The 18,395-nt window shown below is 39.9% G+C and overlaps 1 protein-coding gene across 4 annotated transcripts in view; it reads right to left on the bottom strand.

The window, feature by feature from the left end:
* Positions 1-18,395, bottom strand: part of iqsec1b (IQ motif and Sec7 domain ArfGEF 1b) — a 274,407-nt gene that overhangs the window by 196,702 nt on the left and 59,310 nt on the right. For 2 of the 4 annotated variants that reach the window (XM_088082603.1, XM_088082638.1), the window contains exon 2: positions 10,676-10,813. The exons of the other annotated variants lie outside the window; for them this stretch is intronic. In XM_088082603.1, coding sequence (XP_087938729.1) covers positions 10,676-10,813 — 138 coding nt within the window. The remainder of the gene's footprint in view (positions 1-10,675; positions 10,814-18,395) is intronic. 4 annotated transcript variants of the gene reach the window in all.

Here is an 18,395-nt window from a genome sequence, read left to right as displayed (position 1 = left end):
TTGTTGGGCCAATTATGATCATTTATTATGTTAATTTTTTTATGAAACAGAGCTGCCAGATGTTCTTCAATTATCACCATGACTGACATAGACAGCAATTCTGGCAATGTTCTGTTTTAGGCTTATCAACGAAATAGCAAATATTTCAGACACTATTTGTCTTCACATATCACATGAACGCTTAACTGAACTTTATCTTTAAGCTTGAAGAAGTCATTGCAGCATAAATCCTGGACTGTCATACAGGAGCAAGGTGTTCCCTTCCTGTGTGAATGTGATGTTTTTTTTCTATGCCTTACCATGTGCCTCCTTCCCCTAATCCTAATCATCTGTGGAAACGTGTTTGTTGACGTCCATGTGAATTGGTTTCCATGTGCTGGTGATGCCTAAACATTATCAAGTGTAGAATAATCCCACCGTGTGCTTGTGTTAACATCATGGTAGCAGCATCTCAGAATTAAGTAGTAGACACAGAAGAATACTGAAAACTTAATTTGTTGACACAGAGATCTACTGCAAAGCTGCAACAAGTGACGACTTGGGATGCGAACATGCAGGTAAAAAAGTCTGTGTTCTGGTCTTTATCAACTCCTCACCAGCTAGTCTCTGACCTTGTCCACCATTTGGTGTTGGGTAGCATTAAATGTTTTTATCAGACCGAAAAAAAGATGAAAAAAGATTCCTGCTGTGGCTGGAAACCAATTGATAAGAGCAGAATTAGTGGACTGTTTAACTCAAACAGAGCTAAAAAAAAAAAAAAGAAGGGTAAAACGCTCTGAGTGACACAACCATAGATAGCTCCATCCTAGTCTCTGGGTAACTTGAATATCAAGGATGTCAACGTCTTTTACAAACAAAGGGCAAATGTTTCTGTGACTGTGTGGTAAAACAATTAAAGATCAGCATATTGAGGCTGAAAAGCTGGTGCTCAGTTTATTATGTTGTTGAAGAAAACAACATGCAGAGGTTCCAAACCACAGCATGTAAAAACATTGAAGGTTTTGGAATACTAAACCATTTGACTGCAGGTCATATTCACATGCATTATTAGTGAGTGTTGCCATTCAACCTTCCCAACAAAGGCAACAAACAAAATTAGGATTTGTTACTTGGGGCTCTCATTAAATTGCCATGAAGAGGTAGCAGGGGTTTTGGACAGCCTTATGAGAAAGCACTGAGAGAGGGAACAAAAGCAAAATGTCAACATCAAAATGAATGAATAACGAATTTCCATACAGTGCATTACAGCTATTATGTGAGACTATCTGTCTTGTTGAGTAATGTCACAACGAAATTATTAATTAACGAGAATTATACTGGTGTAGTAGCATTAAGGAGTGCGGCTGCATTGCTATGGTGATGACAAGCTTGGATAAGACTGAAGGCATTACTCACGAAATCATTTCTTTACATGTAGTAAACTAGAAATACCCACCATGCGGTCGTATGCCTTAAGTCAAGTTGCACTTACAGATTACATCCATGTCTGTAAAAACACAAATGCTTCGCATTTATCTTCCTATGGCAGCACAGAAGATTTCTACAATCAGCACAGCTTACAGATTAGTGTCACCATTTCAGTATCTGTCCAAATGTGTCCCCTTCTGGTCCTGACTTATGATGCTGAGTAATGGATAGAAAAGTGTTTTTGCAGAACATTATGATGTTACAGTTGACCTTTGACCTCTTGGACATAAAATTTCAGCACTTCATTATATCCTGTTAGTCATATTTTACATTGTTGGTCATGAATTCTTGTGTTATGATCAAAAACATGTTTTATGAGGTCACCTTGACCTTGACCTTTGACAACCAGATTCTTATAAATTCATACATGAGTCAATTGAACGTTTGTGCCAAATTTGAAGATGTTCCCTGAGTTTTTATTTTTATTTTGAGATATTGCTTCACAAGAATGGCCAGACGGACAGATGGGCAGACAAATGGACAGATGTATGAAAGTCCGTACGTACAGGCGGCGACCTAAAAACATACATGTCTCTGGCTTTGGCTGTCACTGGTGTGGAGGCATAACAAGGTAGCTTTGGTTTAAGCTTAACTGCTTCTTTATGTCTGAAAACAGTGGGACAGATACCTCACTACCTCCTGCTTAGGATAAAACCACAAGATATCAGCTGATATGAACACAGTGAAAACCTAAATGAATGAAGTGCAACAAAATGGCAATTGAGTGTGATTATCAAGCCAGATACCAGCTGCTTCATTCAGTCACTCACAATCACTTGTTCATTCTTTAGCTGTTCAAATCTTACAGCACTTCAACCATAACCTGACCTGACACGTATACTTATATTGTAGCTTGCTTTCTTCTTTTGCCTTGAAACTTTGGTTGACGTCTTTTGTTAACTTCACTGAGATTTATCTTGATCTGTGTTTATTAAAGGGGGATTATTTCTTCCAACAGAATCCCCAAAACTGCTCATATTCTGTCATATCTCCCAAAAAGTCCAGAGCTTTTTCACTAAATCTAGCTGCATAAATATTTGCTTTGTCCATGCCTTTAAAAAAATTGTTCACACTGAGATGTCACAATGTAAATGTTGCAGTGTTAAATTAAGCCCAGGTGTGATGGTAAACGATTAACCTCTCAGCTGCTAGCTCAGAAAAAACAGTTTTCTCTGAGTATGTTGCTTTTTCTTTTGTATAGCTTATTTGCTAACATAATAGTAATAGTAATAATAATAATAATAATAATAAAAGAAAGCACTGGTGGCAAATTACCACCACTCACCAGTAGCCAAATATCTAAATGCAGCTTGTGCATTAGTGCACCCTTTGGCAGGAAACCTGTGGCCAGATGCATTAGCAATCTGTACGCACAAAAACCACGTGTATGCTTTTTCCCACATATAAAGTGGTATTTATAAAGGAGGAGTGTGTGATGAGAATGTGAGCACCTAACACACTCCTCAGAGCAGGAGACACACAGTTGTAGCTGAGGGAGCTGCAGGTGAGATGATAAGAAGAAGATTGAATATAAGTTAAGAGACAGAAAACATTATTTTAAGGTTGTTTTTTCATTCCATTTTAATTGATTGTTTTATTTATTTATTTATTTTTTGCAGCTTACACAGCGTTCTGTAAAAAAAGGTGAATTTATAAAGTTAAATTTTAAGTATTCAGCAATATTTTTATTTACATTCATCCCCCTGTTTATAAGTATTTAATTTCATTATGTGGAGCATTCTGTAGTTAGTTTCCACAAGCACAGTTTGCAGAAATGTGATGAATTAGTGATAGAGTCGCTACAAATATCCATAGCTGTGTGTAATGAAGGCTGCTCTGTTGGAGACCCTCGCTGATCCAACACAGCCGTGAAATGTCTCTTTCTTTACTGTATTACTCACTGACTGGTGTAATGATGGTGGAGTTCAGGGTGTTTTTATGTCCATTTGTATTGAACTGTGGGTGTGGAAATGAGGCTTGTGCCCGTGTGCTCAGTGCCACAAAGATTGAGATTCATGAAACAGAATCAGGCGTACACACAGCTTAATAAGTCTGACCAAAAGAATGCATCTGCATGTTTCTGCCTCTGTGTGCACACAGTTTTTGACCGTGAATCTACAGTTTTATGCATCTGGCCCCTGCAGTTCCACCATTGTGATAGTGTGCTGTATATTAAAAACCTAGTTGGCCGCTAAAACTTTTTGAATGGCAAGTAGATTTTTTGACTTGCTAACTTCTGTAGCAGATCGCCAAAAAAAAATTGCTCTCAGCAGGGTGACTCCTGTGAATCTGAAGCTCCACTCTGTAGTCATCAGTATGCTGTCCTACTCTTTCATCAAAACACTACTACAATAAAAAATGCCATTGTCCAGGAGCTCTCAGGAAGACACTACTGACACAATTGAGTGTGGGTGTCTCACACAGGGGTCAGTGGAGGAGAAGTGAAGTGGAACAGTGCAGCTAACAGTTATCTCTGTGGAGCTGAGGGTGATTACTCCCAGCTACCACACACAGAGCGCGCACACTGTCTGCTGCTACAGCAGGGCTACTGTTTAGAGCTGAGGTAATTCTGTCTCTCTAGCACCATAAAGTTCTGTCTGTTATTTCTCTGAAGGCTGTTACAACAGCTTCAACATCCCCGCAAAGTATAAGCTCATGAGAGTTTATCCTTGACCCGATAAAAAGAGAGAGGCTTTACTCTTTCAACAATTCAATCCTGTAATTCTTTTCCATTTCATAGCGTGATGAAATCTTCTTCAACTATAGTTTTACAGTGCCAGCATCTTCACAGAATGATGCTCTCTGCACAAGGCCTTAAGTATGGCTGAATAAATGTAATATCACAGACACTTCTAAATGACTGCAGATATACCTTATCAAGCCAATATTATACATAGATCAATACGGTGTCTTTAAAAAAATCCATTAAAGGGGCAGTATTTTGTGTCATGGGTTCCTTAAAAATCCTTTTCGACATGAAAATGTACATAAATTCCATAAAGAGAAGCCCTGTGCAAAGCCTGCTATCTGACTGATATGTTGTTAAACTGGTGTTCCTCCAGCTTTCCATTCATCACTGATAAGTCCACTTTTATCTACAATCAGAACTGCAGTCACGTGCTGCTGCAGCCCTGTCCAGCTCCAGCATAAATCACTGTGATGGAAGTGTTGTGCTGTCCTGTGATTGACTTGAAAAGAACGAGGTGTCCACAGTGTCTAACTCCAGCGTCTCCCAGGGATGGGCCTTCAGTTTATCTCTACTCTGACATCTCACTCAGTCTCAGGACACAGAGCAGTGAGGTGGTCAGAAACACTCAGAGTCAGTCTGCCTGCTAAGGCAGGGCTGGGCTTGATAGTTTTGCTGACTGAAATGGATTTGCAGATTCAGATCCCAGTGTTCCTTTTCATTATGAGGACTTCCTTTCCAGCTGGCATTAACACCTGGGTGACTGGACTGCAATCATAGAAAAAAAACATCAAACACAGGTGGAAATGAACCCAAGATGCATTAAAGAGTCGATTATGCAAACTACCGGGAGAGATGGTCAGAGATGCATTGGCCTACAATCACAACAAACTCTGATGCAGTGCATTTTGCCTCCAGTTATTAAAAGCAAAAACAACCTGAAATACAACTCTGCATGCAGATCAACCATAGGGGCACAAGAACTGTCCTGGACAGAAACATTTTCTAAAACTGCAAGATCCTGTACAGTCTGTTCAAGCAAGGCTGAATGTGGTTACCACAGACACATTAATAACAGACACATGAACTGCAGACACAGTCAGCCCACTCTCATTCCAAAGTCATCAAGTACCGCTGATTTGTCAGTGCTTTCATACTAAGATCCTGACGTCAGCTGTGGCCGGATGGAACAGGTCACAGTATTGTCATACACTAGCCAACAGCCAGACAGCACCTGCTGTGGTGGCATGATACACAGATGAGCAGCATCACTTGAAAAACGCAGCCCAATGAAACCTCTCACATCTGCATGAAATGCATCAGGATGGAGTCAGGTTGAAATGCTGCAGTAACAACATAATATAAGGAGAGTGAGGGCGCCTATAAAGTGGGCATGAAAGGAAGTGGATGGATCAAACAAACACAAGACTTCATGCAGGAGTTAGGTGTTCACTTCCTGTCTGAATTTGATGTTTTTTTTCTACACCTAACCATGTGCCTTAGTTGACGTCCCATTGTTGCTTGCCATGTGCTTTATTTGCTGAAACCACGTGTTGTGTTTAACCCCGACATATGCATTTGTTGATATCATGGTAGTGCTATCCCAGAACATAAAGAGTAAATGCGCAGGGATACCTAGAGTGTAATACATAGATGTGGAAGTCCACTGCAATGCGACAACATGTGACAACTTGGCATGAGAATGTGTTGACAAGACTCTGTTCTCTCTGCTCTGAGGACAGAGCAATTTTGCTGTTCTGTCCATTTATTCCAAAGGATGCATGAAGGAAAAAAGGAAAAAGAAAAAACTTCCTGCTTGTGTCAGGACATCTGTGTGATCCGTCTCCATCTGTAAATCCAGACTTTAGATCTGTCTTTTGAACACACCCTACTGCCTATAATAACGGTCAGCTGTGTAATTATTATTCTCTTATCACTTGCATCTCCTGTGTCATTGTAATTACTCCTGGTGTCTTTCTCTGTGATACACATTTTGATCCATTGTAGCTTTTATGCTGCATTTTTCTTAAGTTTTGATATCACTGTGTTCAGACAGGGTTGCACAGTGTCTGCTGAACTGGCTTATGATAATGACCACAGATACACATCGCCGACTAGAAAACCACCTGCCTTATAAAGAGTGGCACAATGGTCAGCACAAGGACTAAGACAAGGACAGCGACACAAGGACAGAGCACCACAACGTGTGTGCGAGTGTCTTTGAGAGATAGAATGACAGAAAATGTGACATTTCTACACCAGTGAATTTAAACCAACAAAACCTGCAGTCAGTTGAGGAGATGTGAGCAGCTACTGATCAATAATGCTGCAAACTTAAGTCACTCAAAAAGATACAGCTTTGGCCATCTGGCAGCCTAAAGTTCATCAGTTAGATGAAACAGAATTGTTACTTTTTAAGCCCACAATGAATTCCATTAGCACCCAACCCAAGTCCTGTTGTTGGGAAGGAGGGACAGATAAATGGACAGACAGGAAAACAGGGGGTTTGGCTCAGTGGTCCATAACTGAATGCCATCTGTGATGGACAAACTCTATTTTAAGCAATGTTCTTTGTGACATACAATGTTCCAATATGGCAGCCAATACTGGATACTTGAACTGCAGCAGTCAAATAATGTCAAATAACCCATCTGTTTTAAGCCATGAATATTTCGATCACTTCTCCAAAGAAGAAAAACAAGGTCATGTGAACAAAATCCAAGTTTTGGGCACCTGCGATCCATATACAACAGCAGCCAGTCTTTCAATCACTGAAATGGTGATGTCTTTGCCAGAACTCCACCATGGAGATGATAACATGAATAAATCTGTGGAGAAACACTCCCCTCACACTGCTGCCAGGATAGAAATGTACAGTCCAGTCCAGAGAGTACAGGCAGTTTGCACAGATATTTTGGGTGGATCAGTAATGATTCTGGTTGGGAGGTAAAGGATATTGAGAAAGGACATTTTTCATCAAAGCAAAGGTGAGTGACAATTAGCTAATGTTAGCTAGCTGCACCAAAAGTTGATCTACGGGTTGTTAGTTTCAGGGTCACTATAGTCAGTGTTCTAATGCAGTAGTTAAAATGTTTTAAAATTTTGGTTAGGTTAACACAATAATCTATGACATGAATCTCATAAAACTCTTTTCCAGTGTCCGGTAAAGGAGTGAAGAGGTCTTAACAGGGTTAAGCATAATAGAGGAACAGCTACATTTTTATATCAGTCAGTCTTTTTACGAAAAAATTGTCGTGTGTGTGTGTGTGTGTGTGTGTGTGTGTGTGTGTGTGTTTGGATGGTCATTCAATGCATACTCTGGATGTTTGTCTGTGAACACAGTGCAAGTGAATCTAATCATAATCAGCAGTTTGAGTTGCATTGTGAATAGATGATGAGTTGATCCGGTCAGAGCTGATGAGATTGATGGATGAGAAGAGAAGCAGAGTGAGTGAATGCAAACTTTTAGACCCAGCACAATGAAAGGTTACGTTTCACTTCACTGCTGCCCCGTCTGAGCCAACAGTTCACTCTGCACTTTGAGAGTGTGGTGTAATGAATAACTGAGCAGCCAACCACAAATAAATGAATGCATAGGAAACCCTGGGAAACCCTTCAAGTGAACTCCTCACAGTTTGGATTTGTCACATACCACAAACTTCTTGCACCCTTCAGTTTAGTCGTGTGATAAAAAAGGAGAAAGGAATACAGTCAAAATGCGGCATGTGGTTTGAGCAGAAGGCAGGAAAGGTGACTGCATCAGATACACGAGCAGCCTGAAGAACCAGACATCTCCATGAAGATATCCAGTGGACTACATCAACCCACACAACACCCCACCCTCTCACAAATATCACATCTATTTTACACTGGATGAAAGTGGCACACAGAAAAGTGGAACTCAGGATTCACAAATAGGCCAAAAGCTAGCACAAAGAGGATAGGGTGCTGAAACCACAGCAATGTGCAGAAAAAATTTTATACAATCTTTGCTGCCTGACAAAGAGCACAACCTCCAAATACATTGCTATTCAAGTCGTCTGTGTGTTGATTTAAGGAATTGTGTTCAAGCCTGCATTGTTTGAAAGATGGGTATTTTTAAGTCTGAATTAAAAACTTTTCTGCATGTTGCACCATGGTTTCCCTCTCCATTTCATTTATGAGTTACATCCCCTTGCCTGGTATAAACAATGGATCAAGATAAATTACACATCTGCTCACAGGCGCAGCGCTCCTGTGACATGAGCAGTGTACACTGCTGTGGTTTTTATTTATCACTTTCATTTGATACTTGAGTCTTACAACCTCTGTTTGTTTTCACATGGGGCACTGAACACGAGGAAAGGTAGTTAACCCTTTGAAACTTAGGCAGATTGGCTTAATTTCTTTCCAAAACATGGGAAGAGGGCACCGAGCAACTTGAAAAGGCCCAAATATTTGCAAGTGTAAGAAAATTATTTTAAAAAAGTATACACAACAAAAAAGTAAAAAGTAAAAAACAAAAAATAAAAAATAAAAACATGACCTGGAAGAAAATTCTTAAAAAGTAATAATACTTCTGTGGCATATACGGTTCTGTGCAAAAGTTTTAGGCAGGTGTGAAAAAATAGTATAAATTAAGAATTCTTTCAAAAATGTTAGTGTTAATAGTTTATTTTCATCAAATAACAAAATGTAGTGAATGAACAGAAGAGAAATCTAAATCAAATCAATATTTGGTGTGAGCACCCTTTGCCTTCAAAACAGCATCAATTCTTCTAGGTACACTTGCACACAGTTTTTGAAGGAACTAACCACAGATCTTCTGTGGATGTAGGCTTCCTCTAATCCTTCTGTCATGTAATCACAGACAGACTCAGTTATGTTGAGATCGGGGCTCTGTGGTAGCCATCCCATCACTTCTAGGACTTCTTGTTCTTCTTTACGCTGAAGATAGTTAGAATGATATTGACTGTATGATTGGGGTCGTTGTCCTGCTGCAGAATAAATTTGGTGCCAATCATAAGCCTCCCTGATGGTATTGCATGATGGATAAGTATCTGCCTGTCTTTCTCAGCATTGAGGACACCATTAATCCTGACCAAATCTCCAACTCCATTTGCAGAAATGCAGCCCCAAACTTGCAAGGAATCTCCACCATGCTTCACTGTTGCCTGCAGACACTCATTACTGTACTGCTCTCCAGCGGAACAAACTGCCTTCTGCAACAGCCAAATATTTCAAATTTTGACTCATCAGTTCAGAGCACCTGCTGCCAGTTTTCTGCACCCCAGTTCCTATGTTTTCGTGCATAGTTGAGTCACTTGGCCTTGTTTCCATGTTGGAGGTATGGTTTTTTGGCTACAACTCTTCCATGAAGACCACTTCTGGCCAGACTTCTCTGGCCAGTAGATGGGTGTACCTGGGTCCCACTGGTTTCTGCCAGTTCTGAGCTGGCACTGCTGGACATCTTCTGATTTCAAAGATAAATAAGCTTGATGTGTTTTTCATCTGCTGCACTTACGTTGCCCGTTTCTTTGTGCTTCTTCAAAAGAGCTTCAACAGCACATCTTTAAACTCCAGTATGCTTTGAAATCTTTGTCTGGGAGAGCCATTGTGTATGACCTGTGACATGAAACTGTCTTCCACAACCTCATCTTGGTAGCAGAGTTTGGCTGTTCCTCACCAAGTGTTAAGCGTCCTACACAGCTGTTTATGTTTCAGTTGATGACTGTGTTTCAACCTATATGTGAAATTGATGATCATTAGCGCCTGTTTGGTATAATTGGTTGATCATATACCTGACTATAATCCTACAAACTCCCTGACTGCAAGTTTACCTATAAGAATTGATGCTGGTTTGAAGGCAAAGGGTAGTAAGACCAATGTTGATTTGAATTTGATTTTGATTTTTCTTTTGTTCGCTCACTTTGCATTTTGTAAATTGATAAAAATAAACAATTATTATTTATATTTTTGAAAGAATTCTTAATTTACAGCATTTTTTTTACTGTATATATATGTGTATGTGTGTGTGTGTGTGTGTGTGTGTGCACGCGCGTGTGCATGCGTGCATCTTTTTACTGAACAGACAGTCTCCTTAACCCTTTGGCCCTTTAAAACTGTAGCAATTTGGCTTGACCTCTTTCAAAATAAAAACAAAACATAGTAACAAAGCAAGAGGTAACCCAAAAAGTCATAATAAACTACTTGAAACTAAACTACTTGAAACTTGACAAAAAACACACAAAAAACATGGAAATTATCTGAAAAAACATGCTTAAAAAATAATGATAATTATGTAAAATAATTGTATACATGTAATTAATAACTATATGGAATAATAATCATAATAATGATTTGATAATCACAAATATAGTTTTCAGGACATTTTTTCCAAACTCCTTTTTAAACATTTCTAAATCAACTTATTTCTTTCAATTTTTGGGAATAATTCTTGCCAAGTTGCTCATTGACTTTTCCTCCATGTTTTCAAAAGAAACAAACCAAATTTTCTCAGGATTCAAACAACACAACACCAACCTTCCTGTCCGGCAGAGAGGGCTGGTCATCAAGCCTGAACACCCGTGGTTCGGGGCCGCCTCAGACAGCAAATGAACATGTGACTGCCACGAGATGGGTGTGTTGTTGGTGAAGGCGCCCAGCAGTCTCAGAGTGGCACTTTAATGGAGAAAAGCAAACAGGATGGCAAGTTTTGTCTTCAATAGAAGGAAGGTAAACCTTTAATGAAGAAAGACCATCTGACACCAGCAAGCTGCTGCCATGGTGCTGTCTGTGAACCAGGGACAGGAAGCACAGAGGATATCCACACTGAGAGTATTCTGGCTGACTCTAACTTTTTTTGGAAACCATGTGTGAAAATGTTCACACAATTATCCAGAAATGTGTGATTCCAGAGCTTGAAGCCAAAGTGTTTACAGCCTCTTTTTTAATCATTTAAAGGCACGGCCCTAACTGTGGGGTGGCTGTCCTTCATTATAAAGACAGACAATACATTAATAGATGTTTTTAAAGCTTGATACCTATCACTTAATGCAGCAACTGTATGCGGGAAATAAACTGAAGAGAGTGAACAGAAAACAACTCAACTTCTAAATGAGCACATGCATGACATATTTAAGCATAACACCAAAATTACTTCCATGTGACCATCAGTAAAACACCACCATATACATTGTTGTGTCTCTTAAAAGTGTAATTCCAAGGTAACCAAGTTCCGTAAAGTTCGGGATGCTGAACATGTCTGTAGCACCTAATACAATTACCTGAAGATGGGCCAAGGCCCAAAATTCGCATACTTGTTCATGTTTTTTAAATGTTTAGATCCACTCTTTACTAAAAGTATATATCCTCCAAGAGAGACAATAAAAACAGTTGAAATAGTCAAAGTTGTCATACTGAAAGTTAATGTGTGTTGGATAGATATATGTTGTCATCTCATGCACTGAGAAACATTCCAAGTCAACGTTCCCGCTAAAAGTTGCTGGCAGTCGGCCCAGTGAATTAAATGATATTTTCTCAGTCTCCAGCTGCTGCTAGAGCCTGAAAAACATCCTATCATTTTATGATTAGAGTTTTCTAATGTATGAAAAACTTGTCACAGTATGAACAGTAGTCAAAGCAGCCACAGCTCAGCCCTGAACACACAGTGCTGACCAATCAACAGACTGCAGTGTTTAAAGCTCCACCTTATAGTACCGAATCAGTGTGCTATGTACCCCAAGCAGAGGGTTGACAAAAAATGGGAACAGTTCCCAAGGTACTGAATACCATCCACATATTTTCACAATGGAAATGCAAAAAATGCATTCTGAACTGAACTGAACTGAACAGACCTGACCTGAACTGAACTGAACTGACGTGCTTGGTGGAAACGCAGCTATACACACACACTACATGCTGGCTCTGCTATTCTAATTATGACTTATGCTGTTGAACTACACTACAGTGTACCTACAAACACACCTCAGAAAGCTGAGTCATCTCTGATTCACAAGTTGCAGATATCCACAACCACTCCCATAATCGCTGACGAAAAAGCAATTATCCTGAACTTCTAAATGCAATATATTATTGAATAACAGCTGATAACAATCAGAAGGGGGGGCTTATGGCTGACTTCACTAATGCTCTTGTTGCTGAATATGAACAAATACCTTTAGCCTGCAGTATATTCCCACGACGTATTAATATCCATTAATATCCATAATATACAACTATTTTGGAGTAAGATGTCGAATCACATATGGACACTGGGACACTGGTTTGGGTATCTACATTTGGCCATATAGGCCAGTTTATCTATCCATCTATCCATCCATTCCCAACACTTTATGCAGTCAACAGTGCATATAATCTGTTAGAGAGTAACTAAACCCTCCACTTGGCTTGAGTGGCTCCTCCGTGGAATGTGAATGTGTAAAACACGCCCAGTCATTCGATCGTACTTTGTACTCAAATGTCAAGAGTTGGACTTTAATCAATTAACAACACTTCTAAAAATCCATAAATATTGCTTTTCAAAAAAAAAAAAAAAGCAGTCTGGTGGTTTAGTTATTCTGTAACTTGTTCTCTGTTTTGGCTCAAATTTGGAGCCAATAATTTCAAGATAAGAAATGTATTGCTGATACTGGCGTAAAACAGACAGTTTGAAGCTTTTAATGACTCTCCGCACAGCCCTGCCTCATCTCATCATGCCTGCTTCTCCTAATTTAATTCAGATCGAGTAAAAGGAGGAGATAAGTACCCATGACTGTGTCAGTGTATTGTGACCTCAAAACAAGATACGAGTCCCTGGTTGACAGCCCTGGAGACAGAATGAATGAGGAAAAGTTCAGGATCAGAGAGAAGACAGCCCTTGGATGATCTTGCTGCTTCCTGGAGAAAAACAGTAATCTTATCTGGACAGGGGGTGGTTGGTGGTTGGGTGGGTGGGGGTGGGGCTGACGGGGTGGTGACAGGTGAGGGTGCAAAGCATCGAAACTCCAGCAGGGTTCAGAGAAAGCTGATTTTGCTAGATGCCATGTGACTGAGAGTCATGTGGAGGGAAAAACAAGTCTACAGCATGTTTACAGGCAGAGGAATAAGATTACATGTGGAGAAATTTAGGTAGCACATACCTGACACTTCTGGAATTTTCACTTTGACAAAATGACGAAAACATTCATGAGGAGAGGTAGGGAACTTAAAGTGGAATACTGACCTACTTTAAAAAGGTTTCCATCTGTTTAATAGTCTGAATATTTTGCCCTGGTGATAGGAACCTCAGTCTTCAGTCTTAAAGTGAAAATCATCAAGCTGCACTTCTGTGCAGGTCAAAATGAGACATGAAACTGCATCGACAGCACAAAATTACATTTGGCTAAATAATCACCTCATACATAAGTGAAGGCAGTTCAGTGTAAAGCTAAGCTGCCAATTAAAGTAGTGAAAGTGCCTTCTTTGCTTTTCCAGACCAGCAGGTCAAGGACAGGACAGGAATTCAAAAAAGTTTCTATAACTACACATTTATTTTATAAGACTGCTGAACGTGCATTTATAAGCCCTTAAATAATGCACAAGGTTTACTTCAGCGGTATCTAGGCACTGTCAAAATATGCCTGATACCTTGGAGCTGTTTTAACCTACATCAAACTAAAACATCATGGAAAACCTGTTTCCCATAGCGCCACATTTCCTGCTAATCCTAATCTATCTCAGTGGATTTTTTGGAAATGAAATCAACAAGAGTTGCCAGATTCCTTTTCTCTATTTTTGTCACAGACCATCCGATTTTGTGGGAATCTGGCGTATAAACCTCAGCTTAAACTCAGGAAATTACAAGCTGAATAAAGCACAATTACCTATTTGGTGCTTTAACTTTGAGCGGATGTGTGTCCAGGCGTATGTGCTGACAGATGCCAGCATGACTGTGGGTCACCACAGCCTCTTTAAAATGCCATGTCTGAGCCCAGCAGTCACATAACCTCACAGATCCTTCAATTCACCAGAAAAACGAAGGTGGAAAATTCTATCCTCGAAAGGGCGGGAAGCACTGAGGGCAGCTGTCTGTGACGTCCATCAACTCCACTCAGGGAGACGGCAGGGACTCTACACCTTGAGAGCTGCTCCAACAGCAGCTAAATTGAATAAGCGGCAGTCAGCCTTTACAGGTTTGACAGACTCCTTCATTATGCCCAGGTCTTCCATAACTCAGAACATACAGTTAATAGGGCTCTTGTCTTTCCTCACTCTCCCTTCAGCACAAAGTGTCAGCTTTTTGGCTCCCGTTGCTCAATACTCAACTAATGAGAGTGATCTATCAGCTATATCGAGTTCTATGCCAGGGCGGTGGGTGAATGAGACACTGGCACAGGGAGCACTCTGACACCTTCGTCCATGCTGTGTTTTTCCAGACGAAGCTACCAAAGCGAAACAAATCCTTTACTAATGGCATAATGGTCCCCCGCCTTTACAAAGCTGCTTTGATGAGACACTTGGAACTTCAGATGTTCCACTTTGTCACTACTGTTTTCAAATGACACAGAGCAAGCACAGAGAGGGGAACGCCGATGAGAAATAAGGAGGTTGGGGGGACATCACAAGGATTAAAGTAAGCAAGAACTGATGACAACAAGACGACGTGTCCAAAGGAAATCATAAGCTGTCAGTGTGAGACCAACAAAAAGATGAACCTGTCCTTTGTCAAAAGCAAAATCAATGGCTGATCGTAAACAATGGGAGCACAGGCGGAGAAGCTCGGACTAGAAGTTTCTTGTTTTGTCAGCAGCCACGGGAGGGAAGGAGAGCATTAGACTTCCCTGTAAACTCACTGACAAGCGGCACAGATGAGATAGTCACAGGCACAGTTGCAAAGATTAAGATGGCTGGCCTGATAGAAGCCAGTTAATGATATGATCTGAGGATGGGAGATAGCTGAGCTTTCTCTAGAATTTGGCTTCAGTTGTAAAGGACTGAAGTGCTGAGCCAGGGTTGTCAGAGCTGGGCAATGATGGCAGCAGCTCCACATGCATTATCCTGTGAGTGGGAGGAGACCACAGCACATAATGTGGTTACCATACATACTGAATGCTGCTGTCTCTGGAGGGTTGCTGTGTTTTAGGAGTTTATCAATATCACACTGCACTGTTTTACATTTTTTTCTCCAGTGGTATTACATTTAGTGTACCTCTATACTAGTACATTATATGCATAATGATAATAACATATAGGACCAAGGTTCACATTATGAAAAACAAAACCTGATGGGATCATGCATCTTGCAAAAGCATCACACACGTTTTACTTGTTAGAACCTACTGACATGATCATTTATCTGACTTTTTAAGTCATTTTCAAAGATTGCAAGTAAAATACTTACAGGTTAAATCAATCAAAAGACAAAACGAGGGCTGACTAAGAATTGTGTCAGTCAAATCAGATTTGTCCATTGAAAATAAATATTTGATAATTCAGAGGGGTTTTTTTTCTAAATAAAGTTTGAAGTTTGAAGGGGCCCAGAAGGATATTCATTGTGACAGTGGCATACATTTGATATAGTCATAGTAGTAAACATGGCATGAACAACTTTTTTTTTTGCCTCCACTGGATATCAAACAAAAGCTGTAAGCTGTAAACTCACCATTTCCAAGCAGAAGAGAGAAGATTCATCATCATCTGCTGAGACATTTGGTCAAATTTCAGAACATGTTCTAATCAGCTCATTCTTAAGTCTAAGTGGAAGCTTGTGCCACATTTTAGTAAGTTCCATAAAGGTCTTCTTGAGATACTGCATTCAAAATAACTAGATGTGAGGTTGCAAGAACCTTGACCTCTGACAACCAAATTTGAATCAGTTCAATGTTTAGTCCAACTGGAAGTTTGTGTGAAATTTGAAGAAATTCTCGATAGGGTATTCCTTTGATATCATAATCACAAGAATGGGATGGACAGACAGACAGCCCTAAAACACAAAATGCCTCCAGGCTCAGCTATGACAAGCATAAAAAGTACATTCTTAACTTTTCAGAAACAGTGTACCAATAAGATCAGAAAGTTGCAGGAAACTGTATTTTGCAAACTAGTTCTCAGTGATAGTAATTCCAAGGAACCTATGGCTGTCCACCTGCTCCACCTCAGTTCCACTGATGTAGACAGGGGTGTGTGTCTTTGCTCCTTCTTTCTAAAATCAACAATCAGCTCCTTGGTTTTACTGACGTGGAACAGTAGGTTGTTCTCTGTGCACCACTCTGCAAGACTGTTGATATCCTCCTGGTATGAACTCTCACCACCGATGATGGTGGTGTCATCCGCATACTTCACAATAGAGTTCTCCTGATGTTTGGGAATGCAGTCATGGGTAAACATACAGTGTGAGCAGGAGGGGGCTGAGTACACAGCCCTGGAGGGCTCCGGTGTTGAACACTAATGTAGAGGAGGTGAGACTGCCAATACAAACTCTCTGGGGTCTGCATGTGAGGAAGTCCAATATCCAGTTGCAGAGCGTTGTACTAAGGTCCAGAGTGTTCAGTTTTCCAATTAACTTCATGGGAGAGACTGTGTTGAATGCTGAGCTGAAGTCAACAAACAGCATCCCGATGTAGTTGTTCTTATTTTCCAGGTGAGTGTCCAGACTGGCAGGGATGTTGTCTTTGATGTGCTGGACAACCAGTTTCTCAAAGCACTTCATCAGGATGGGGGTAAGAGCCACAGGGCGGTAGTCATTAAGACTAGAAACAGCAGACTTTTTAGGTACAGGGACGGTGATGTCTGTCTTGAGGAAGTTGGGAATAGTCTCTTGTGAGAGTGAGATGTTGTGTGGAATGTTGTTGGGGCTGGCTGATGTATTTATATTCACTCTCAGCAGGGTTTTTCTCACATCTGCTGTGGTCACTGAGAGTGGCCGGTCATCTGGAGGCAGAGTAGACTTCACAGCTGAGTTGTTATTGAGGAGGTCACAGCGAGCATAAAATGTGTTTAGCTTGTCCGGTAGCGAGGCGTCCCATATGATGGGGACACTCCTGCTTTTGTAGCCTGTGACATTTTAAATCGCCTGCCACATACAGGATATTTGAATTGAAAGGGATTGCTCTTTGAAGCACTACAGCCCTCCGGTCCGTTCAAAACAACAAGAACAACTCATTTGGTCTTTGCAAATGGAAATGATTCACATTTTTTTGCATACAGAGTGAGGAAGTGAGATCCAATTACAATTATAGTCACTCGAAAAGTGGAGATGTATTCTAATCCCAGGCGTGAACACACTGACTTGAAGCTGTCTCCTCATGATCACATCACCAGAGACACATGATAGCACCGGGCAAAAACAGGGTCATTATCTAACTACTTGTGTTTCTTGCACTTTTTCAGTGATTTCAATGTGATGCTACATCTCAGTAGGCTAATTAGTTTGGGGAGAAAATTTGCATTATTACCAATGGGAATGCTGGTCGAAACTACCGTAATAAAATCCGCTGGATTAGCCAGAATTTTCTATGTAATCTTTCGTGATTGTTCAATATGTCTCTCTGCACAAAAACTAAGAACTTGAATGTATAATACATTTCAAAATACAATATATAATAGTATATTGAAGTGACAGATTTCAATATGCTATATTGAAATATCGTATATTGAAATATACAGATTTCAATATAAAACAGATGATCAACTTGATTATCAGGGCCGATACATTTTATTTTAATGATCGCTAAAATTAATTAATAGACTAAAATTAATTGATTAAAAAGTGCACAGAGTGCACAAGTGTGAGCATGGGAGGAACTTTTACTTTGTAAAACCTCAGGGAGCTATTTTTATTTATTCATTTTTTTAATTTAAATTTTCACTTGACTTAATAAAAAATAGCTGCTTGCTGTATTTGATGTTCAACATTTCAGTTTTGATTAGCTAAAAGCATTTAAACAACTGTGTTGTTAACATTTGTGTTGGATTTTGTTATATTCCAAATTATAAATACTGACAGAAAGATTTAATTTTTTATTGTAAATGCATATTAATTCCAAAATTTGGTTACTGGTCTCATTAATAATTGGTATCCGTATGGGCCCTGAGAAAGCTTTATTGCTTGACCCTTATATAACCATATGAGCAGTACAGTGGAGCAGATACAGGGAAAATCACTGAAGAGATTTTCCCACAATGAATTTATTTCTGCCCTCTAGTTTTGACTCACATATCAATACATCTGGTCCTGATGAACTAAAACAAAAAAAAGCCCAGATGAAGAGCAAAATGTCTGCTT

This window comes from Plectropomus leopardus, chromosome 2 (genome assembly GCF_026936395.1).
Source record: "Plectropomus leopardus strain MGB_pleo_1.0 chromosome 2, ASM2693639v1, whole genome shotgun sequence".
Lineage (NCBI taxonomy): Eukaryota > Metazoa > Chordata > Actinopteri > Perciformes > Serranidae > Plectropomus > Plectropomus leopardus.
Note: the sequence above shows the minus strand (reverse complement) of the source record. Positions and strands in the feature narration are given on the sequence as shown.